Source organism: Fringilla coelebs (assembly GCF_963513975.1).
Source record: "Fringilla coelebs genome assembly, chromosome: 3".
Classification (NCBI taxonomy): domain Eukaryota; kingdom Metazoa; phylum Chordata; class Aves; order Passeriformes; family Fringillidae; genus Fringilla; species Fringilla coelebs.
In genome coordinates, this window is record NC_140030.1 from 61,402,853 (window position 1) to 61,426,534 (window position 23,682).

The following is a 23,682-nucleotide window of genomic DNA, read 5'->3' on the forward strand; positions in this document are numbered from 1 at the left end:
CATGCGTGCCTACATGTTATTCTTTATTCCCATATTCTACATGGACATTCAAACAATATTAAAACCACTGATTCATTTAAATACTTTTTAAACTGTTGTTGTTAGTCATTTTTGTATTGACTGAATTTTTCATTGGTAATATTGTTGGCAGCAGTCCATGTCTGCCTGGCTGGAGGCCAGTTTAAGCTAGGCAGGATGAGCCCTATTGTTCAGCAGACTTGGATTTTGTTAAACTCCCTAACAGAAATATGTGTCAGGAGATTTGCAGCTATAAATTGGATCATGTTGGTGAGGTTGGGAACTCGCGCAGTGCGAAATTGAACATTTCGCCATGCCTGTTGCTAAATGTGTTTGTGCATGTTTCCTCCATGGGTTTCAAAAAATAAAAGGGAAAAAAAAGAAAAACGTATGAAAAAAGCTAGACCTGTTGAGCTCTGTCTTTACCTTATACAGCTGGTACTTTCTTTGATGTTGAGTGGTTGAAAAATGCAGCAATGCTTGGTTTTGTGCACAGAAATGCTAAAAGCAAGTGTGTTTTCCCTTTTCTCTCTGTGTGTTACAGGCAGTCAGATGCCACCGCAGCCTCCTGGCAGCCAGTCAGAATCCAGCTCCCACCCTGCCTTGAGCCAGTCACCAATGCCACAGGACCGAGGTTTGTTAGGTGTTGGGGCTTTTTCAGTTGGTGCCAAATGCAGCCTTCATTTTAAGTTGCATGTTAGCAATGTGAGATTTCCTGGAATTTCTTTTCTTTTCCCAGGGAAAATAATGACAGTCTTCATTGTAAAAAGCTTGGGGGGTTTCTGTCTCTGGGGGAAAGAGCAACTGAATAGCAGGTTTTACCAAACTATAATTGAAAATAAGGTTTTCTCAGAATACAGTGAATGCCCAGGATATAAAAGCAGTTTCTGTAAATACTTGAGTCATGTCCTGGAGAATACAGCTCTTCCTTGTCTTATCTTGGAACTAAGATGTAGAGAAAGAGTGCTAACTAGGAGCAGTTTTGCTACTGTTCTTAAAATTGTCATCTCTAATATCTTTGCATGGACACAATAGTCCTCTAGCCAGTTCTAGGATAAAATACCTTCAAATATAAAGGGAAATCAAATATTTAGGTCAAATGGTTCAATCATTTGGAAATTTTGCCATGGAAAACCTTGCAGGCAAGAGCACTGTTCTGAAAGGGTGCTCCCTACCATGTGCTCACAAAAATAAGCAGAACATTTTTAAGTTAAATTTACCTTTTATAAACTTTCAGCCCTTTTTCCTTTCACCTCCTTTCTCCCTGGCTCATGGAATACAGTTGTCACAGCTTTGTTGCATGGCCATACGTGCGATCAACTGCTGCAAACCGGGCATCCTGTCCATGCAGTGGTTAACATGTGCCAGTGACAGGCTTGCAAAACAGACACATGATAACTGTGATAAACATGGAGTTATTTATGAAATGCCCCTCCTAAAATGTCTTGCTTCCAGAAATATCCCAAGTAGCACCATATGGGGATACCATAAATACTAGAAGTTTTCTCACAGTGAAACAAGTTGAACTCACAGAATGACAAATTTCTGGGATAGCATCCAGGAGGAGCTAAGAGGACTCACAAAGAAGAGCAGAGTCTTAATTTTTGCTATTTTTCTGGGTTGAATGTCCCCTCCTCCAGGAATGCTGATTAATGAGAACATGAAATACAGAATTCCATGCTGGTTTCTTCTGTTTCCTTTTCAGTCATTCTTAGTACTCAGTTGTTAGTGCAGGGACACATTTTCCCATTAAAGAAATTCAGAATGACATACTTGTTTGGTAAAAAAAGAATGCCCTCAGTACCCAATGCAAAGACAGGATGCTTTGTGGGATAGAAATGTCACGAGGCAGCAGGAATGGATCATATGAAAGCTTTGAAGACCCAAACATCTCAGAAAGATGTGTGCATTTCCTGGCACAACTGGGTCTTGGCATAAAATGTTATCGTGCCCAGTAATAATTATCTCTGCAGGAAATGTTCCTCACCTGGCCTTGGGGGACAAGTTAGGCAGGTCTAACAGAACTGCAAAGGTCAAACCTCTCTATTCTGCTGTAGAACAAAACTGGGGTTCAGTGTATGATCAAGAGAGGCAAACAGGTATTCAGAAGTAAAACAGAACACGGCTGCCATAATTGGGAAGTCTAACAAGTAAGTAACAGTGAGAGAAGTAAAATTTACAGATTGATTTAGTTTGTTTTTCGTCTACATGGTGAGAATTGCGGGTATGTTCTTAGAGAAAATGTGTTTAGGAATGTTGCAGGTTTTGAACACTTTTTATGCAAAATCTGGTGTAATATGCATGATCCTTGTGACCCAGCTTGTACAAGAAGTCCATTTGTTTCATGCAGGAGATTCAAAATTTGTAACTAGCTAGGTCGTATTGATTTTGCAGAACATGTTCCCCAAAGCTTCTCTAAAGTCTGTGCTGTATGCGCATAAACATGCGTGCATTCCCTTTTGTGCCCTGTCATTGATTAGAGGCTCCTTTGAAATGGAAAACTTCACCTTTTAAAAAGGCTGTTAAATTAGTTGATTCCTTTGCTTGCTTGAACTGGTTTCCACAGAACTTGAAGAAAGGAAGGAGGGGGAATGATGGGGACTCAAAGGGAAGGTGCTTGTCATTTACTGATAAAAACCTGAGCAGAAAATCGTTGCTGCTAAGGACACCTGATCCTTGGGCATCTGTTACAGTAATTTAAACTCTCGGCTTACTGATACACTTTCTCCAAAAAAAGAAAAAAAAAATTAAAAGAAAATGAAAACAAAAACCCCAGAGACACTCCATAGGATAAGGTAATGTTGTTTGTTTTCACACTTCTTATAGCATTTCTTTCCTTGTTTAGAGGGAGAACTGGATGAACAAAAGACTACTAATCATTGCTTGAGCAGAATCCTCTGCTCTCAATACTTGAAAAAAATGTTATTTACCAGCTATCATGAAGATTGACCAATGGGTGGAGTCTGAGCTGTAGCACTTCAGGATGCTAAACCACTACCCTGAACCATTAAGTTTACACTTACTAATTTATTGTTAAAGTGCTTGATTATATTTTACCGTGCTTTCCATGGTTACTCAGCACCCTTCTGGGATTTTTATGTTTGCCTGCCTAAGACTCTACATCTCTTGTCTCACAATGCAGCATGAAGCAATGACCACATTTTTACATGTACATTCTGTGTGTGATGGTAGGGGAGTAGTAATGTACTGCATATATACAGCAATAGGAGTTTCTTGGGGGATTAATTTTTTTTGGTGCTCCTCAGGTTTATTTTCATATAGCTTATGTAATACTTTTTGTAATAAGCATTAAAATGCTTACTTTTAAAAAATAATTTTTAAAATTTTCATGTCCTGCCCAAGCTGTAGAACTTTTGGACCTGCTCAGTGTAAATGTATCCTGCTGTTTTAGGCACTTCTCTTCTTGTCCCACAACAGGTAACTGGCCGCTGTTGTTTGATGCCAAATCAGTTAAATGGTTTTAGTTCTGCCAACACACGTTGGCTACCTAAGAAATAAGAAATTGCATTTATTTTATGTACATAAACTATTTCTTAGCTCACATGACTTAGAGAGCAGTGGGACTTGAAGTCAAGTCCTATGCATCTTAAAGAACTGTTGGAGTCAGACAGCTGTGGAGACAGACTGGTGTCGGAAATCTCTTGGACAAGCAAGAGTGTGTTTAGCTGCTGCTGAATCCCAGCAATTACCATTACTTGGGGCTATGGTAATGACAGTGTAATCATGACTAATTGAGGTAGTCATCGAAACTTGCTTCATTTTTGGGAGGAAGGAGGATGCACATCTTGCTCTCTGTTTATAATAGATCTCCTCCAGACTTTCCTTTATATGATCAAAAGTAGGGGTTCCATATTTTGTGTTTATTGAAGTCAAAGCTCTTTATACACTTTCTTTGTATCAGCCCCAGAGGTAGGGCAGCTGTCATAATCATTCAACAAATACTTGAGGCACACAGCCACTTGAGTTCCCTGTGTTCAGCTGTATCTATTTATTTGTTTGGGTTTTGGAAGCTGTAGTTTGAGGATGTCCTTAGTAGCCAGAAGTGTTCAGCGAGTTTGAAGTTATTTCTAGGGATCAAATAGAAGCCCAGCACATCCCAATTGACCCTCTAAATTAGTTTCCTGAAGCTGCAGCCTGAAAAAGAAACCTTTGTCCTGGCCATTAGCTTATACTCCCATTCTTACTTTTGTAAACTAAGAGATTTCTGTCTGCTTATATAAACATTCACCTGTGCAAGCACTGTTAGGAGAATATTTGTCATAATAATGTTGAAATAGGCACTTTTACCTCTGCAGGAATGAATGGTTCCTTATGTAATTCTGAAAAAGCTTTGAAAACTTACCTGCTTTTAAATAGTATTTTCATGCTTATGCAGTTGGGTATGTAGATGTCGGGTTTCAGTCTTATATTAAAATAGTGAATTGGGAGCTCCTGAAAACCATTGAATTTAATGAAAACAGTTAATGACTTCACATTATTACTCTAGCAAGCACTCTCATAATGGGGATACTTAAAGAAGCTTTATTTATTAGTGCAAATGTATATGGGTCAGAATTAATTTTTAAAAAATCTTTAATTGTTTTCCCCTTATAATTTTCACAGCGGTACATAGTTAAATATTCATGATAATGCTGATGATATGCTAAAGGTCTGAAATAGATCTGGAGTCTCAAAATCAACACAGGTTATTTAACCCTTTTCATCTAATGCACCATTGGGGACTTGCGGAGCGAAATCCCAGAGCACTGGAATAATTAGAAGATAGTAATGAGGATTTAATTAGTCCTTGAGATATGCTGAAATAGGACCACTGAGAACTTTTCTTTTTGGACATGGATTGCAAGCAGAATTGATGCCGTTGCAGCTGCTGTGATGTGCTGGAAAATGTATTCCATTGCTGGAGGCAGTTTCATGGCAGCATTCTGTGCCTGTCAGATCTATGTGGACAGTGCCTGGAGTAATCACCTCCAAAATTGTTGAATAGAAGTTGCTGCCTTTTGCATCACCTTCTCCTAGTACCTTTTCATTTTTCTCTTTTTTATGTTATTCTTTCTTTTCCACCTTTATTTCGTTCCGTTGTTGACATCCAGCTTTTGAGGAGTGTTGCATAGTTGTGTGCTCTGTTAAAAACATATCACAGTCAGGCACAAGGACTCCCTGAAAACTGCTTGCTATTAAGAGTACAGGTGTTACACTAAGCAAAATTTGGATCTTTTTGACACTGCTGCTTGTAAGGTTTATCCTCAGATCTTGTCCTTATTTAGTATTAGATCTTCACAGAAGTGATATTTATCAGTAGCTGCAATGTAGTAAATTTAAATAGCTTTTTTGGCAGTCAAGATGTTATCCAGTAAGAGGTTGTAACAGATGGGATGTGATCAGGCATTTTGATGTTCTCTTTGTGCTTCCCTACAAACACGAAGTAGCAACTGAATTCCTGTGACTAAAATTCCCTAATTTACCCATTAGATTTCATACAGGTATTTTTCTCCCCTTTAACTGTTTTTGGGCATGCTTATTTGTACACAGTCGTTACATAAATTCCACTGTCATGTATTTTCTTCTAACGAAATATAAATGTTTTTGCTTGTGTGGAAGACACAGAATACCAATCAGGTGTTTTGCACCTACAATTCCTGATCAGATTTATGGCTTTATACTGACATTTGGTGGTAGAGATTCTTTTCCCTGAAATGTATTTTTTTTCTTAAAAAGGGAAACCAGAAGGAAGAAAATAGATCAAAGAATTCTTATTGCAACAAGAAAGATACTGTAGTTTGCTTTTAGATCTTAAAAAGACTTTTTCCCTGAGAATACGTTTTTTTTACTCTCATTTGGGGATTTGGGATCTATTCAGGGCACTGAGGAGCTAGAGAATAAAATGATTCTTGTCATTAACATTCTTCTGCTTGCCATGTTAACGATGACACCACTTAAGGTTAAATCAGACTTGGTAATAAGTTTACTTGATGTAGACTGAAGTATTTCAGGCTCTTAAAGAAAGATGCTTGAGACATGCATAGAGTGCAAAGCCACAGGTATGTTTGAGTGCCTCTTCTGCACACAGCGTTCTCCAAGTGGGTCAGTGCTGGGGAGCTGATCTCTGTCTGGTATGCAGGAGCACTCTGCCAGGCTGGGTGGAAATCATGCCCAGAAAACTGGGATAAGAGGAGCTGTGCCCTCAACAAACAAAAAAAGTGCATCACGTAAGGAGGAAAGGCAGGGTTTAGTTGAAACTGTCACACTAGCTCTGTAAAGCATCCCCTTTTTATCTCAAGGCGCGTGATGAAGTAGGAACATGATGCCAAGGAGAACACGGAGCAGGTCTGTATGTGAAGGCAGAGCCATGCTGTAGAGCCAGGCACCAAGCTTTTTTAGTGACTCAAAAAGCTGTATCACTTTCTCAACTTAGTGAATACTAAATTTATTGGCAGTTTCTAAAAAAGATTGGATCATCATTTGTTTTCACGTCTGTATTTTTAATTGGATTGTAAAAGTGGAAGTGCACTGAAGTGTAGTGTCAGTGTGATAAGCAGGTTTTTAAAGTGTGTACACACTGGTTTTCTTTGCTATTTTGATTAGCAATGTACAGCAAAAAAGCTTACAATATGTCTACTTTGATTAGTAATCAACATCACTGGGAAGAACAGTTCCTATTCTTCTCTCTGAGCTGTGGAGTGCATAGTTTTGTGTCTGTCTCTCAAGTGTTTCAGGAAAACCTGCTTTTCTTGCCCAAAAGTATTAGAAATTATGTTACTCTGCCAAAACAGGTTAATTCTTAAAGAAGTCTATCACCATTTCAGGATGCTGGTTGCAGACTGTACTTGGATTTCAGACATACACCAGCCACACTCAGCTTTGGGTTGATCTGATTACTTGTGGCCTATGCTAAATATACAGCAGGCCATCTGCAAGAAGAACCAAAGGACAAAAGGGTATGATTTATGTATGATAATCCATGCTGGGAGACGGCAAAACTGCAGAAGTAGGATGTGAAGTAGGTAATAATATCTGCACAATCAAAACCCCGAGTCAGTTCTCAACAAATAAATTTTGTATACTAGCAGCTGGTCATTGCACTCTTCTTGCTGATGTTAAATCTTGTTAGACGTGGAGATGAATCTTTATTTCATTTTTTAAACTAAATTGGGGATTCTCTTTTTGAGATTAGGGAGCAGAATTGACTTATTCTGAGAGAGTTTATATAGTTGCCAGCAGAGAGACTTCTCAATGGAAAAGTTTCCACTGACTTCATTAGGCAGCCATCAAATTCCCTGCCTCTGGGCTCAGGGAGCAAGGTAAGCTACAGCAGTTACTGAAGAAGAACTTGACAGAGTGAGTCAATGTTCCTGTCACATGCTTGATGTGAAGTTACTGGGTACGATCCCTGTCCCTGGGAGAGCTTCCCATCATGGCCTGTAAACTGGGAGCTGCCTGTGGTCAACAGCACCATGGTTGTCAGGACACTCAGTGCCTAAGTTAATCTTTTTATGAAGCTTCTGTAAAGATAACCTCTGATCTTAGACCCTTTATGTCTGTTTAAATTAATATACAGGACAGTGAGTTGAAATCTATAAAATGTATATATTAATAGCTAACATTGGATAATTCCTACCGTCCCAAAGGATCCAAAAGAATAAACACTCATCAGGGAACAGCTGCAAATCAAGGAAAGGAAAAAGTCAGTCAAATCATAAATCATGGTAAAAATAAGACTGAGGCAAAGGCATTTTGGGACTGAGGACAACACACTGATTTTGTGTTTTTGAAAGAAACAATATGATTTATTTTACATGTGTGCAACAGAAAACGCATCACGTATACTTTAGTCTTGTCCACAAAGTATATATAGCAATATTCAATATATTTACTTCATGAAAAGGAAGATTTGAGTTGATTCAGGGAACCTTTGAACAGCAGTCTCTGGGGAGGGTAAAATTTTCAAATCTGAAATGTAGACCATTAAGCCTGCAGGCTTTGCACATTACACGTTGTAGAATGCTGTTCCTTGCTTGCTCTCCTCCATGATTTTCCTAAGTGTGCACGTTATTAGGGAAACTTTGACAAATGTTGATTGTGCAAAGCAGACAGACTCCTCAGGTTTTTCATGTTTCTGCTGAGATTAATTCCAGCAGCCCAAGCTACCTACTGAAATTCGGGATTCCTTTCTGGGGCAGCTGGGAGGGCAGGGTGGACGCTTCTGTATTGCAAGTCACTGTGACCCTGATTTTTCAAGCACCATAGTAAAAGCATTTTCTGTAAGGTATATTACAGTAACAAATGATGTGTAAAATGGCAGATGAGCAATGTGGTTTTTGTTTAGGCTGTGCATGAACATCTCCGCAAATGTCTTCCTTTCTTTGTCCTCAGTATAGCACTTAAAATTTGCATCAGAGAGCATTATGCAAGGTTTGCATTAGGAAAGGTTGGATATTTCTTCCCCGGCTACCATCTGGGTAGTCTGTCTGATCCTTCCCCAGATTCTAATTTGTCAATGATAGATTATATGAATTTCAAGGCTAGGCAGTAGCAGAGGGAGGTTTAGGGGTGGGAAAAATTTAAACATTATTGCATGCTATACATAGACTGGGTTTTGTAATATCAGAGAGAGAAGCAGAGGAGATTCAGCCAGTTAACCTAATAGCACAGCTGGTAAAACACTAGGGGGTCTGGGTTAAAACCTTAGCTAGGTCATTAGTTTCCATCTTCCCCAAAGCTATTCACATTGTGAAGAGAAGCAGTCAGACAAATAAACAGTGAGGAGACTGTAAGATAAATATTAAAGCATAATAAGAAAATAATTTAAAAGAAAAATAAAACCAGTCCAGCACTTTTTCTTAAACAGAACATTGGTCTTTTTGTGGAAATGAGAAATACTGCAGTGAGCTTTGCAGGAAATCCTAATTTTGCTATGATGATGTTTTCCTTTACTGCTGTTTCACATAAGCAAAGAAACATTTTTTGTTAAATGGATGTGAAGCAATGTGGTGGTTGTACTGCAGATATTAGTAGATGCCATTGTGAAAATAAATTGTCCAGATACCAAAGGGAAATCACCGTTACTCTAGTCTAGAGAAGTTCAGATGGTTTTAGTGGTGCTCTGGTGGACTTGGAGAAGCTGGCAAGGTTTATGTGGGTTTTTATGTGGGCTGAAAAAAAGAGCTCAGTGTAGAAACTTGATTACATTTTTTCATGGTTAATGGAGAAACATTAGAAGAACTTTAATTAGAAGAGCAGTTCATTAGAAGAAGAAAAGTTCTCAGAAGAACTGAGAGCATGAATGTCTGAGGAAGGAAAGTTTGCCAAAAACTGTATCATGGATGTGCAAGCATTTGCTCTTTTTTCTCAAAGAACTGTCTCCTAAAAACATTTTGGAACTTTTGTTTTAAAAAAAAAGAATGTGATTGGAGAAAGAAATAAGAATTTTAAATACTTTTTTTTAAACTTTTATTAAGTATTATGTCCAAAAATGTTGTATTGGTGCAGTGCAGGTATTTTATTTATTTGATTTCTTATTTCTTTTATCTGCCAATTAACTGGTCAGGAATATTGAGCCTTAGTATTTGCATTGTCTAAATGAGATTGACACTGCAAGCTCAGGCGCTCATGCTCACCAACCCATCACCTTGTGGTGTGCATTGCTAAGTCAGATGCTTTGTGGGTGTCAAACATCGGTCTAGCTGGGCATATGCTAATATGGTTGCTATCTGGAAAATGAAAATAGGATCTGAGGTATCTTGAATGTAAAGAAATCTTGTGCTTGCTTGCTCTAGATACCAGGGGTTTTATGTCACATGATTTCACTTTATTAGCTTCATTTCTTTTCTGGTACATGGGTCAAACCTTCACCAGTTTCTTAATTGCTGTTGTTTGTTTAGACCTGTATAAGATTTTTGTCTGCTTAGATTTTTTCCAGTGCCTAAATCTCTCTCACTGTGTCCTTTTCAGTGTTTATTTTAAGTAGCACCTTAGGGGCAGGTACCATGCCATTCTTTGGCCAGTAACTGTAAGTAGTTTATGGCCAGGTAGAGCTGGCCCCCCATAAGCAATGGTACAACAGTATTTTCTGAGCTCCTGCTGTCTGGAAGCCACACATCTCCAGGTTTGACCACACCATGTGAAGGTGTTTGTTCAAGTACCATCTGCAGACAACCTGGTTGCATATTTAGGGTTTTGGTGTCACAGGCTTACATGAGAATGACCAACTCTTTCAGTTACTAGAACACTTGGTTAATGTGTGAGTTGTGTTCTGTTGGATATGTCCTTGCAGTGCTCTGAGGTGCTGACTATGGACATGTTTAGCTGGGCAAAAACCCAGATGTGGTTCACCGGTCCAGAGCCTTCCTGAGCTGTCCTTGCCCTCTGAAATGGGTGGGCTAGGCAGAGTTTCAGTGTGACTGTGACGTTCCTCAGCATCCTGCCGTGCTAACAGGGTGCCAAATCACTCATTTGTTTAGCTTTACCCTGACATGTCTGTCTCAGTGTTGTTTATCCACAGATGAGCTAGGTTTGGGAGTCACTGCTTTAGATCCCTCATAGTTCTGTGGTGTACTCTGGTGAAAATCCTGAGAGACTGGATACAACACAAACCGCTGTCTGAGGAAGGAAGGTTTGCCAAAAACTTCTGTCATGGGTGTGCAAACATTTGCTCTTTTTTCTCAAGGGTACTGACCAGTGCCTTGCTAAAATACCAAGCATTGGAAATTTCTGTGTTTCTCCCCACACACAAGTTTTTCCTTTAGAGGTAGTGGAAAATATCTCTTCACATACTTAATGTTTTTGAGCTGATTCATAAGTACACGATTTTATGTTATTTTTCCCTAATTAGTTGATCATCAGTGTATGCATCCAATCTGTTTCTACTTTTCTTATTCCATGATTTTCAGACTAGTAAGTCTGTCTAGCTAGTAATAGCCCTTACTTTAGCCTCTGCCCTTGAACAAGGGGAACTTCCTTGTTCCTTACTCAGAAAGGTTCCTGAGTTGTTTTGGTCCCAAGCTCTGTCACTAAGCATGCCCCTCTAGAAAGAGCTGTAGCCCAGTGTACTTTTTTCTTAGGTAAGTTCATTTTTACAATATGCTGTTGCGCGTTGTACCTTTCCTCATTTTTTACTTATCAGATGCATAAATTAATGATGATCTGCTAGCACTGTAAACTCCCAAGTTTTTGTGAGCTTATAATGAGTAAGTGTTGCATGTGTTTCCAGGTTTAATTCATTCATGAAAATCGATGGACTACTCCTGGCTAAATCAAAAGACCTCTTATTGACTGTGGTTAAAGTGTGTGCCAGTAGAGAGTTGCTGTCCATCAACTGATAAGCAATAACCTGTTCCTTTGCAGTCACTTCCTTTTTGTTTGAGCTTCTACTTTTCTGTAAGGTTTTTTCATAATTCAAGCAAAAATTTTAAAATATCAGAAGAATCCATCTGAGGTTTTACAGCAGCACCCAACACATTCAGTGGGTGTTTTTCATGGGTAGTGCTAAGGTGATGGTATTCAAGAAACAGATGGGCTTGTATTGGTCAGTGTGCAGACAACCTTAGTGCAAAATTTCATGAAGTTTTAGTAATTTACTGCTGTGTATCTGTTTTGTGGATACATATGCCTGAGGGAAGGACAGGGTTTTAAATTATTTTAAAAAGGAATCATTGGTGATATTAGCTGAATGATGTGCATTACTGGGTGTTAGAGCTGTTTAGAAGAAGAGGAGCTTCATTTTTGTCTTTTTCTTCATCAAAGAAGAAGAAGCATTCTATCATAAGCCTTGCTTGGTTTAATTTTCTCTGTATTTTGCTAAAAAGAAAGAAGAAAAATAAAATGTTACCTGACTATTTTTAAACACTCTATGTATGTTCAATTTGAACATGCAAACATATTTTATTATTGTTACAGTGTGATAATCGTTAATAGTATGCTACTCTTCGACTGAGAAAAAAAAAAAACAAAAAACCAAACCTGCAAAGATGACTCTGCAATGTTAAAATGGTTTTTAATGCAGTCATTCTTCGTGTATGTAAATGTGGTATAAAAGCTAACTCAAAAGGAAGAGAATGCTTCTGGCAGGGTCACTTTATTCGGCTACATCTGAAATAGTTTAGTTTGCCAAAACCCACTCAACTGTTTTTTCAATAAGTAATCTTTTGTTGTGATGGCAAGTAAAGCATCACCTCTACCTCTTATCATTAGTATTAAGGGAGAGGAGTAGATTTGTTCACTGATGAGTATGTTGCCACTGCGTTTTTAAAGGCTTAATTCATGGCTGTTTCCTAGCAGTTTAAAAGACAAAACAACCCACCTTGTTGTCACAGGGGTTGATATGTCAGATGCAGTCTGGCTGTTGAATCACTTCACTGCCATTACTCCAGTGCACCTCTAATGTAATCCTACTTCCATTCTTTACAGAAGAAAACTTTATCTTAAATCTAATTTTCTGGAAAGAAAATTTATTTCTTTTTGTATCAGCTATAAAATGAAGTTGAACACTAGGGAAAATGTGTGTAAATAAGGAAAAATGAATGTATGCCAGCTGCTCCCTTTCATTTCTGATAAGATTTTTAGAATTGATGTTGTTTTTTTCTTTATGATGCATCAATGTTAATGTATTGACCGGGAACCCTTTCTCTCTAAGACATCTGAGCTTTCTGCAAATACTTATAACACTTCAAACTCATGCACTCATCTCTGGATCTTGACTGGGCTCTCTCTCATGGAGGTTGATGAGGATAGGCTCCTCTATATTGTAATGGAATCCAGGTCACAGTAAGAACTGTTCTTTGCTATTCCCCATGTCATCTGTAGCTGAAAGGACTCCTCTCCTCTCTGGAAGGAAATTAGAACATGTCCTGTTTTAACATCACTCTTCAGTCTACCATACAGACAGTAGCAGAACATAGTATAGCACAGATATTCTTCCTGAATTTCAGGATTCCTTTTCCTGAATTCTTTATCTTCCTTCAAGAGAAAATAGCAAAGCCAGCCTTTGAGAGGAATCCTACGCTCTCTGAGATGATGAAACTAGTGCCTCACATCAAAAGCAGTTCAGGAGTGTGTTCCTTTTTTGTTGTGTTAATCAACATCTTTATTAAACTAAGGCTAGAGCATGAGTTTGAGTAGTATCACACAGTTATCTCTGCTCTTGAGTTATTGGCTTGCCCCCAGTTTGGCTTTGGCCAATGTTTCCTGAGCCACAGCCCAGAGCATGGATAAGGCAGGACAAGGGATTGTGCCCAGAAGCCATACAGATAAGATTACCAGGACTGAGTAGGAAGGTTTATCTGGATGGACCCAAGTGTACCACTCTCTTCCTGGCATGTTTTATTTACGACTGTACACATAGCTGTACACATAGCTCTACAGTCCATTCCACGGCATCCAAAATGAATGAGGAGAAGTTTTCTGAAGAGGTCATTTGAGTAGAAACACTTATTTTTTACTTATTACTCTGGTCCCTTTAGAAGCCTTCTTGACAACAGCAGAGCTGTTAACTGATAATCTCCATGTTTTTCATTAGACATTAGTCCATGTTCTCCATTAGCTTCAACAACCAGCAGTCCCTCTGCATCACTACTGGAAATTCCTATACCAGTAGCTGTTCAGTATATCACCCTTCCTTGTGGCGTTAAGAAAAGTACTCCTTGCAATAATAATGGGGCTGAAAAGCCTTAATCACTAGTGCAATGTTTGGAAAGTTACCTCGTATAGATTAAACGCTGAACGGAAAAAGCCTCCTCACTTCTATACCAGACACAGGAGTAACTTTATTATCTTTATAATAAAAATCTTAGTGTGACCAGTACAAATTTTTTCATTCAAATGGATCCCACAAGAGTGATATATATGGTGTGTGTCGGGAACACGGGCTTTGGTTTTTTACAGACATAAGATTGTATTAGGTTTCTAAATTACTTACAGCACTGTTAGCAGAAGACATAAGCTTTGTAATAAGAATTGTGCCCAGAGTGGAACTGTTTTAAAAATCAAGGGGTCTGTTCCAAAATAAAGCTAAATGGAGAAGGTCACGGAGAAGGTTTCATTTGCAGAAGTGTGGAGTTTTCCAACCAGTACAGACCAGCTTCCAAGCTGCCATTTTGCACTCATTTTTTGCTGTGTCATGTGTCAATATCTGCTCTACCTCCAGAGCAAGTACCAGGCTCTGACTTCGCAGTTCAGTTGTGATCAAGTTCCTTGTCTTGGGGGTTGTACAAAGATCAGAAAAACTGATGCATATTCAGCAAATCTTGCAGCTGGAGTTTTAGCACAATATGGGTTGAGCTGTTCACAGCATGAAAGAACTGTCCCCAAGGGGTACAAAGTCATTTCATCTCCTGGTTTTTCTCCTTACAGCCTGCACCTCAATGTTTTCAGTTATGAGTCTGATCACAGGTCTGGATATGGGTCAGAAAAAATTACCTCTCTTCAGGAATCAGGCATTGAGTGTCTGGGGGTAGAGAGAGTGTGATGTTTGGTGCTAACCAGTGGGAGGACACCCCAGCCCTGTGGGAGAGTCATCCTTTAGTGCCACACCCTGGGGCTGCCTCCTCACACGGCACGGTGGCAGCACAGCCAGAGCTGGCCTGTGCTATGTGCGGGTTTTGCCTTGCAGGGAAATGGAAAGATGAAATTTAATATGCGAGCAGAACAGGAAAGAAAGCGGATTTCCTCCAGAAATTAAAAAAAAACAAAAAACAACTACATTTTGCCAGCACATCCTCTTCAACATTCAAAGCCACACTGATGTGCCTTTCAGGGTATAAAACATCAGAAAACCAGCATCCCTACACAGACATTTCATGGGCACGATTGCAGGATTTTTCCCAGTTCATGAAAACTTTAAAACCCCACCTCAAAACCCTTTTCTTCCTTCATTTAACAGGCTTGGTTCTGTTCCTTCATGTGAAGCTTCTAAATTTGATACTGTTTCACTAGGTCTCATGCTGTCACTTTCGAACCTTAAGTTAAATTGGGATTCATTAATACATTTACAAAAGGGAAAAAGGAGAGAATGCAATGCAATGAGCAGGGGGAAAGACTAGAAGAAGGACCTAGAGCACAAATACATAGCAAAACAACTGTTATTTCTGGCTGGTATGACTAGTCTTCACAGAGAGATAAATTTTAGCTCTGGGGAGTTTGTTGGCAATAGAGAAGTATTTACAGTGGGTTTCTATATGCTGAAGTGAAGCATTTTGGTAGCGATGTATAATTTTGAAGATGTGATGCTCCCACCATAAGTCATCAGGCAAATTCCTTAGTACTGCTAATTAACTAATGCATATAATTGCCTTTGGTTTTTTCCCCTAAAAGTTGTTTTAATTTTAAAAATGGCACCCATTTGTAAATAAGCAGGACTGCCCTGTCTTCATTTACAAGTAATGGTTTTCAAACCTTATGTACAGTTTTGATGGTTGAGACATCATTGCTGACTTGGAGATTTGTGTGGTTTTCTTTGGATGAACAACAGCAGTTTTCTGGGTATTCTTAGTCTGAAATAACTAAAGAGGGATGGTTTATTTTATGCCAATGATTTTTTTTTTAAATAAAGAACAGTTACCTGAATATTAATTTTTGCTTTGGTACTTTTCTCCCTATAGGTTTTATGGCAGGCATACAGAGGAACCCCCAAATGTCACAGTATGGACCTCAACAAACTGGACCTTCCATGTCACCACACCCCTCACCTGGAGGTCAAGTGCATCCTGGAATTGGTAGCTTTCAGCAGAGTAATTCAAGTGGTACTTATGGGCCTCAGATGAGCCAGTACGGACCACAAGGTAAAATGCTTGTTGGGGATAGATGCAATAATTTATATATATATTTTATAAAATATATATCTATGTATTGTGTATGTGAGTATGTATGTTAAAAACAACAGAAACACACACGCAACACTCTCCGTAAAAAAAAAATCCTAAGCAAATAAAGCTGTATCCAAAGGTGGAGCTGCACCTTGTGGAAGAAGCTGTTTCTGTTATTAGCACCTTTCTCTGTATAAAAATAGTGACCTTAAATTAGGCAAGGAAGTGAAGAATCTGTGGCATTGCCAGGTCTATTGTTTAGGAGCCCAAGCATGTCATCTCTGTGATGAGGTTGCATTTGAGCAAGCATGGAATAAAGGTCACAACGCCTCTCCCAAAATAGGACTTCTTTTCTTGGATGAAATCCCAAGGCCAACCTGAAATTGTGTGGTGACTTTGAGGGTAAAGTCTTCTAACAAGCATAATAATACAGTGGCTACTGTGGAAATAGAATATTGAGCTCTAATGCATATGGTTTGTGAATCTTAACTAACCCTTCAGACTGAGAGAGACAGTTCCTTTTATTTTGCTTGTTTGACAGAATTGGTGGGGGAGTAAACCAAAATAGAATTCACAATTTCTGCCCCTGGACAACCTTGAACTTGTCTATTGTTTTGCCTTTAATGGATAACCTTTATAAAGTATGCATCTGTTTAGGGGTTTAATGAAGTTGAAGTCAAGCCATGGCATAAATAAGGGTCAGTATACATAAAGAAGCTTTTCTATTTCAGCACTTCCTACTGTTGCTTTCTTACTTAAAAGCCTCAGAAAGGACTTGAGCCAGCGATGGGAATTTCTCTAGGGCTCAGTGACTCTCCCGTGCTAGCAAGGATGGCTATTTTAGTCTCCTGAGTTTCTGAGAACTAGTTCTGATGTTTGTTTGCAAGAAGCCTTGCAGCCCTATGCAATGCTCCTTTCTGTTTCATCTCTGGGTAGCTTTTGGTTTAGTGTTCTGAGCACAGGGCTACAAGCCAAGATTTCCCAGTTTCTAATTTTGGCTCTGCCTTTTGCATCATCTTTCAGCTTAGGCAAGTAGATTCATTTCTCTGCTTTGCTTTCCTTAACTATAAAATGGGACTAGTAATGCCTTATAGCCATGTGTGAAGATTAATTACCTAACTCCAGTTGACTGGTGCTTTCCTTTTATTTGGAAAGCATTTTGTGGCCATAAAATGCTGTCCAAGTGCTTATTTTTATCTGCACAGTGAGCAACTAGCTTAACTGGTAAAAAATCCAGTGGATTTATGATGTGCTATCCTGACTTCCAGCTGTACTGCTGCTGCTGAGATTCCGAACCATGGGAATAGTGGGTGTCAAGTGCAGTAAAACATTAGCCATCCGCACTGATTGAATGGAAAGGGTTTTGTACTAAATCAATGCGTTTAAGTAACACGCCAAATACTACTTTCTTTTTTTGCTTGAGTTCAGCAGTTCTTTTCCTCCCTCTGTAGATGAAAGTGCCTATGTAATGATTTTATGGGTCATGGTCAGGAAGAAACTGCTATTAAAAAATGAACTTGAGGGACAGGAAGAAAATGAGCATCATTGTCATTAACAGGCCATTTCAGAAGGGTTTGGTGAATAGTGTGATGGATGATAAACCATGTTCTTCTGCCAGTGCTTGGAAAGTACCAGTGATTCTGTGCACTGGTCTTCATAAGATTAAGGCCTTGCAGACTGTCAGCTCTGTAGGTAACAATTAGACCAGAAGAGTACTACATTTTCACCAGGTTGATCTAACCACCAGGGATGAAGATAGTGATGTTTCTAAGTTATGTGTTTACCTGGACTTAAGGTTTTAATAGCATTTTTTTCATTTTAAATGAAAGTAATCCATAATTGCAACTCTTAACATACCCTGTTAGAAAGCATAATCATATGCCAGCAATAATGAATATATAATAATGTTATCCCATTTGCCTTTTTCTGCCAAAATAGGAAATATATTAAAAATTACCGGGGTTGAAACCAAGTTCTTAAATTATTAAACTAAAGTAATTCTCACAGATCTGATTTGCTTTCCATGTTTTGTTCACATAGGCCTTCTTCCAGAATATTGTTAAGCTTAGGCTGGGTTTACAGGACTAATTGTACTTTCATATATGCATCAAAGCATTCTGGACACTAAGCTTTTGATCCAGCTTTGAATAGTGGATTTCACTATGTGCTGTCCTGAAAACAATTGCTCAAGGCTAGTGTCCTCTGTGCAGTGGAATTGCTCACCATAGTAAAGACTACACCATTAAGTTTGGACTGGAAGTATTAGCCCCCAGTTCATGAGAGCAGAATGATCCATTTCATGCCTATGGTTGATTTATTTGATTTTCATGTGTTTACATGACACTTAGAACTATAATAAGAGCAGAATATATTTTCCCAGGAAGCAGTTCTGCACTGGGTCCTAGTCCAATTCTGTGAAACCATTTCCTACAAAAATAATAAATGGCTTTGGCTCCACACTTCTCTGTCTCTGGGATACAACACAAGAGCATACAGTACAGAAGATTAATTTTCATTTTTTATTAAATCCCAGCATTTTCCTGTCCTCAAGAATTAAATACAAAAAAAAAAAAAGCAGAGTGAGGATGGAGGTTGTTACTGAAAGAATCTCTCTGGTTTGTATTTGGGCAACATCTAGCTCAAGGGCTAATGAAGCTCTGGTCTATGACCTGAGCATCAGACTGCTGCCACAGCAAAATGTCCCTTAAATGCACTCTGGAGAGCAGTCAGATGCCGTAGTCAGTTGGATCTTTTAAGAGTGGGGCAGAGAAAAGCTTCCTGTGAATCAGTAAAATGTCTCAGAAATGCATCCTGTCTTCCTAACCTTTCCTACTCAATTCAGCAGTAAAGCAGTTCTGTTGGGGTATAACAAAGAGAGAAATCAGTACTGAATTTGTTTGAACCGCAACCCCAGAGCTTCACTGTAAGTTAAACCCCCTTTTGCTTGTGATAAAGTAGTATGAATTGAGTATTTGTGCTTTTAATGTTGGACTCATTTCACAAAAGCACTTTGCTGTCTAGTTCCCACTGATTTTAATCCTAGATTTTAATTAAAATGGTAGCACTTAAGGATGAGATGCCCTGCGTATCATGAGGGTCTGGACCTCTGAATCCAGACCCATGTATGCAAAAGTCTGTGGAGCTAAGACTTAAATATCAGCTGTATCTTACTGAAGTCCCCAAGGTGAAATAGTTCAGAGAATTTCAGAACAACGCATTTAAATTGGCTGTAGAAGAATAGCTTGATGGTGAAGTGCACATGTAAAAAATTCTAGAGCTAGTCTAAGACGCTCTTTTTAATACAGTGAATCTGATCTATGTCTAAAGCAGAGAGCCAAGCTAACAGGTAGTTCTCAAATCTCCCTCTTTTTAGTTTGCCTAGAAATGGCAAGATCTCAGAGCACTTTGTTCAGCAAAAGTGAACAAAGTGGACCAGAGTTTCAGCAGTAAGTATGAACATCTGTCTTTGGCAGGTTGTTAGTCAGGTTTTTTATACTTTATCTTCATTACACTTTTTTTCCCCTCTTGATTCCTGTTACAGCATTGTTTTTTCTCATGCATTAGAGATGTTGTCTCTCTTGGTACAATTCTACTCTGCCAAGGGGGAGTTGGAATCAAAAATCCCTCAGATATGGAGGGGAGGAGTTGTTCTGTGCAGCCGCTGTTGCCAGGCTTGTACCCACTTGAAAAGTGTGGGCTCTTGAACTTGGCTGCCTGACACGTCCAGCTGATGTGGGCTGGCCTAGCATCTGCTGCATTCATTGTGTTTAATGCTGCATCCATCTGTTTTCTGTCAAAGCCACTGCCAACAAATTACTAATCTATTAGAGAAACATGGAAATAAGATTGCACTCCTCATTCCTGGCAATTCCTCTTGTATTTTGTTTGGCTTTTATTTTGCCTTTTTTTTTTCCTGTGGTCTGGGAAAGGTATAAGAATAGCTAGTACTTGAGGTATTGAGGAAATGCTTAGGGAAAGAAAATGATGGAAAAAAACACTGAAACTTGTTTTCCTTACTAAAAAGATATGACTTCCCTGTGCATCTTGTATCCCTGAAGATGAATGATTAGGACCTATTTTAACTGAGCCACATATTTTTATGGAGAAGATTCCACTGTTTTTTTTTTTTTTGTTTTGTGTGTATGCTGGAAAAGCCAAAGCATATAAGATTGCATTTTTTGTCCCAATTCAAAATAAAAATAGCATGAAAACAGCAGTAGTGTTTTAGCATTGGTGTTTGCTCCTCAACACGTGCTGCTGAATGTACTTTGTAGATCCTAAATGACAAAACAAATTTGCTTTATGTAAATTGGACTGACAGTAGCTCCCAGTGATCATGGATATCAGGTCTGGTAATCTAGGGAGAGAATTTGCTTCACTTTGGGAAGTAGTGCTACTAATAGCATGTACATAAGATGTGCTAACTGCTGTGCATAATCTTTGAGTGCCCATATACACCATCCTGCTGTATTATATTTTGTTTGCACAAAGCAACTGGAAACCCAGAGCAACGTCCAAGTTGTGTGCTGTTGCCTGTGACACATAGCTGAGCAGTGTGAAACTAGTCAGCCCTTCAGACTGCAGTCACTTATGCTGGATCAGATGCATGGCTTGAGCCAGTCTCAGCAACTGAAACTCTGGCTGGGGGCGATGGCTCACTGAACAGAGAACAGTCAGCTGCCAGCAGCCAAGCCCAGAAGAGGAGGAGAAGTGACAGCAGTCTTAAGACAGCATAAAGCTGAATCTGGAGCCTTTAATATATGCTGAACCACATATTGGGGATCCTTCTGTGAGAAGCCCCAGGCAGAAACTTGGATTTGAAAGCAGAAGAGGATGGTTGCTTCATTTCCTTGGGAAGCGTAGGTCTCATACGTTCTCGCCAAGGAGACCTTGTAGTAGAGTGAGTCAGTTACAGACTGGAGAGGAGAAGCTGAGCAAAAGCACAGCAGCAGGAGCATATGAATTAATTACGTGTGCATTCAAATGATGGATTAATATGTTTATTTTTAATACAAATGGGAGTTGGATGCCACCAACTCCTGTGCCTGGTAGCTGAGGCCTGAGAAGAGGCATGGCTGATCTGCACAATCACAGGAAGAGTCCAAGGGCTTCTGCCTTCGAATAAGCGTGGGAATATCTGAGAGTAGTGAGGAAACTCTGCTTTGTGGCATCCCACAGGGAGGGAATGGGTCATGTTTCCACTAATCTGGATGAGATGGAAATGAAGACAAGTCAAAACTGATGACTGAAGTAGTGCAATGTGATATGTTTCCTAAAATAGTTTTCTATCATATCTTTAGCTTTTTTTTTTTCCTCTTTCTCATGCTGCCTGGGTTTGTTTCTGTAACACTGCATGCTGTATACTCAATTTTTCTTGAGATTTCAATGTGGCAGGAAAATCAGCACTCAAATGAGTTAAGCTGCTGCAAGCAGAGCACTTCACTCTAGTGACAACACAGCCTGGGTTCAGCCAGGTTTTCATGCTGTCCTTCCTAAGGCACCTGCTTATATGAGCATCTTTGTACTGTTGCTGCTTACTTGTGTAAGACTAGTTTTCTCAGAGGAGTTGCACTGTAGGCTACCACTTCTTATGCTGACATAGCCAAACTGAACTTACTAGAAAAGCAGGATGGGCAGGAGAGAGTAGGAATCTTTCTTGGACCCCAGCAGTCATTCTCACCAGTCCACACCAAATCATCTCTGTCTTAAATGAGCAGAACAATTAGGAGCAATAAGCCTGTTGCTGAAACTGCAGAAAGACAGAGGAATGAGAAAACGAAATTACAAAATTCAGATTCTCCCTTGAACTTATGTAATGGGCTTCTTGCATGCCACATCTCTCTCTACTGCATAAAGCAGTTGGGTACACTGTGCTGTGCTGTTACCCCACTGGAGGCTGTACTTTTCTTTATTTTTTGTTGCCTTGTAAATTACATTAGACAGAAAATGTTTGCGGGTACGTGAAAATCAGGTTCATAGCATCATTCAGGTTGGAGGGTTGCTCAAGAGCTGTTCTTGACTGACCTTGTATTCAAATTAGGGTCAGATAAAGGATCAGACAGGGTAGTCTTGGCTTTATCCAACTGGGTTTTGAAAACCTCCATGCAGGCAGTCTGCGTAACCTCCTTGGGCAGTTTGTCACTGCTTTTCTGTCCTGGCGTAAAAACGTTGTCCTGACTTTGAGGCCAGCATGGGTCACTTAAGTTCACATGTGTAAGTTCTGCAGCTAACTTCCTAAACAGAAACATTTGCTCAAAAGTTTTAATGTTTTTCTCTGTGCTTTTTATCATTGTGTTCAGGAAACTACTCCAGACCACCGACGTACAGCGGTGTCCCCAACACAAGTTACAGCGGCCCGGGACCTGGCATGGGTATAAATGCCAACAGTCAGATGCATGGACAGGGGCCAAGCCAGCCTTGTGGTTCCATGCCCCTGGGACGGATGCCATCAGCTGGGATGCAGAGCAGACCATTTCCTGGAAACATGAGCAGTATGACCCCCAATTCTCCTGGCATGTCTCAACAGGGAGGCCCTGGGATGGGCCCACCCATGCCAACTGTGAACCGTAAGGCACAGGAGGCGGCTGCTGCAGTGATGCAGGCTGCTGCCAACTCCGCTCAGAGCAGGTATGCATTCAGGTGAAAGGAGTTTAAATAAGTAAGAACGTTTTCCTTGTCATTTCTGAAGTAACAGCACTGTAGAGGTGTGTGAATGTGCATTTATACATGTTCTAGCTATGCCCTTATCTTTGGGAAGAATACTTTTTCTTAATCGTCTCCTTTTCTTGACTGGAAAGCATGCTGTTACCTGTTTGAATTATCCCCTCAAAAAGGGGTTGTGACAATGGTGATGATGGCCACTTCTAGTTTGGTTCTTGGCATGACAGCTTTAGGGAAACCCACAGGATGGCAGTGCCATTCGACAAGTCCTCTGCAACTTTAACCTTTTTTGAGTTTTTATACTTTTTTTATCTCTGGTAAAGAGAGGGCCAACATGTCCTCAGCAGCTTACCTCTGCCAGAGACTAGGGAAGCCTGTGAAGCTGCCCATCAACTCTTGCATCTACTACCCGTGTTTTGAGCAGCAGTGCTGATGGCAGTTCTCTTCTGTGTGATGTTCTTGCTCCCAAGCAGGCCTGCAGAAGGGGAGAGGAGGGCGGGCTGAAGGGAGCAGCTAGAGGGGAGAGGCAGAGGAGACATAAAACAATCTGTACTTATCTGGAGTTGATACCTGCCACTTGTGCATCCATAATAGAGAACCTGCAAACAGAACTGCAGAGGTTGGAGCCCTCCTCTGTCTTCTTGCCTCCCCTTTGGGCAGCATAGCTACGTGTTGCCATTCGTATATGGGTCTTGGTAAAAGGCACTTTTCTGTCCTTGTCATTCTTAAAATGACTGAATATTTGCAATTTTTTTTTTTTTTTTGTGAAATTTTTCAGATTAAGTAACATCCACATTTCCCTGGACTCAAATCACTCCTGGCATATTTAGTATCTTTTTCTGTTGCAAGAAGGTCCATAATGTTTGAGAATTACACAAATCTAGTTGTGCTCTTCTGTTGAATGTGTTCATATGTGTGTGTATTGCTCACTGCACTTATGCATGTGCATACACAGATGCACATACATTCATCCAGATATTTATCATTCAAGACCAGTGTTTGTGGACACTAGAGTTGCTCTTATTCCAAGATGCAGCGTTTAACAAGAAATAGGAAGCCAGTGTGTCCCTGTATTTGTTACTTTCTTGTGTTGAGAGCTTAAAAGGCAGGTGGCTACTAATAATAAGCAGCAGCAAACTTTTAAAACAATAACAGTTAATTTAGTGTACTTCATGTTCTTGCTCAGTAA

At 39.7% G+C, this 23,682-nt stretch overlaps 1 protein-coding gene across 5 annotated transcripts in view; it reads left to right on the forward strand.

The window, feature by feature from the left end:
• ARID1B (AT-rich interaction domain 1B) overlaps nt 1-23,682 on the forward strand; it is a 325,491-nt gene that overhangs the window by 243,252 nt on the left and 58,557 nt on the right. For all 5 annotated transcript variants that reach the window (XM_084203719.1, XM_084203720.1, XM_084203721.1 and 2 more), the window contains 3 exons: nt 563-652; nt 15,630-15,809; nt 22,133-22,460. In XM_084203719.1, the coding sequence (XP_084059845.1) occupies nt 563-652; nt 15,630-15,809; nt 22,133-22,460 (598 nt within the window). The remainder of the gene's footprint in view (nt 1-562; nt 653-15,629; nt 15,810-22,132; nt 22,461-23,682) is intronic.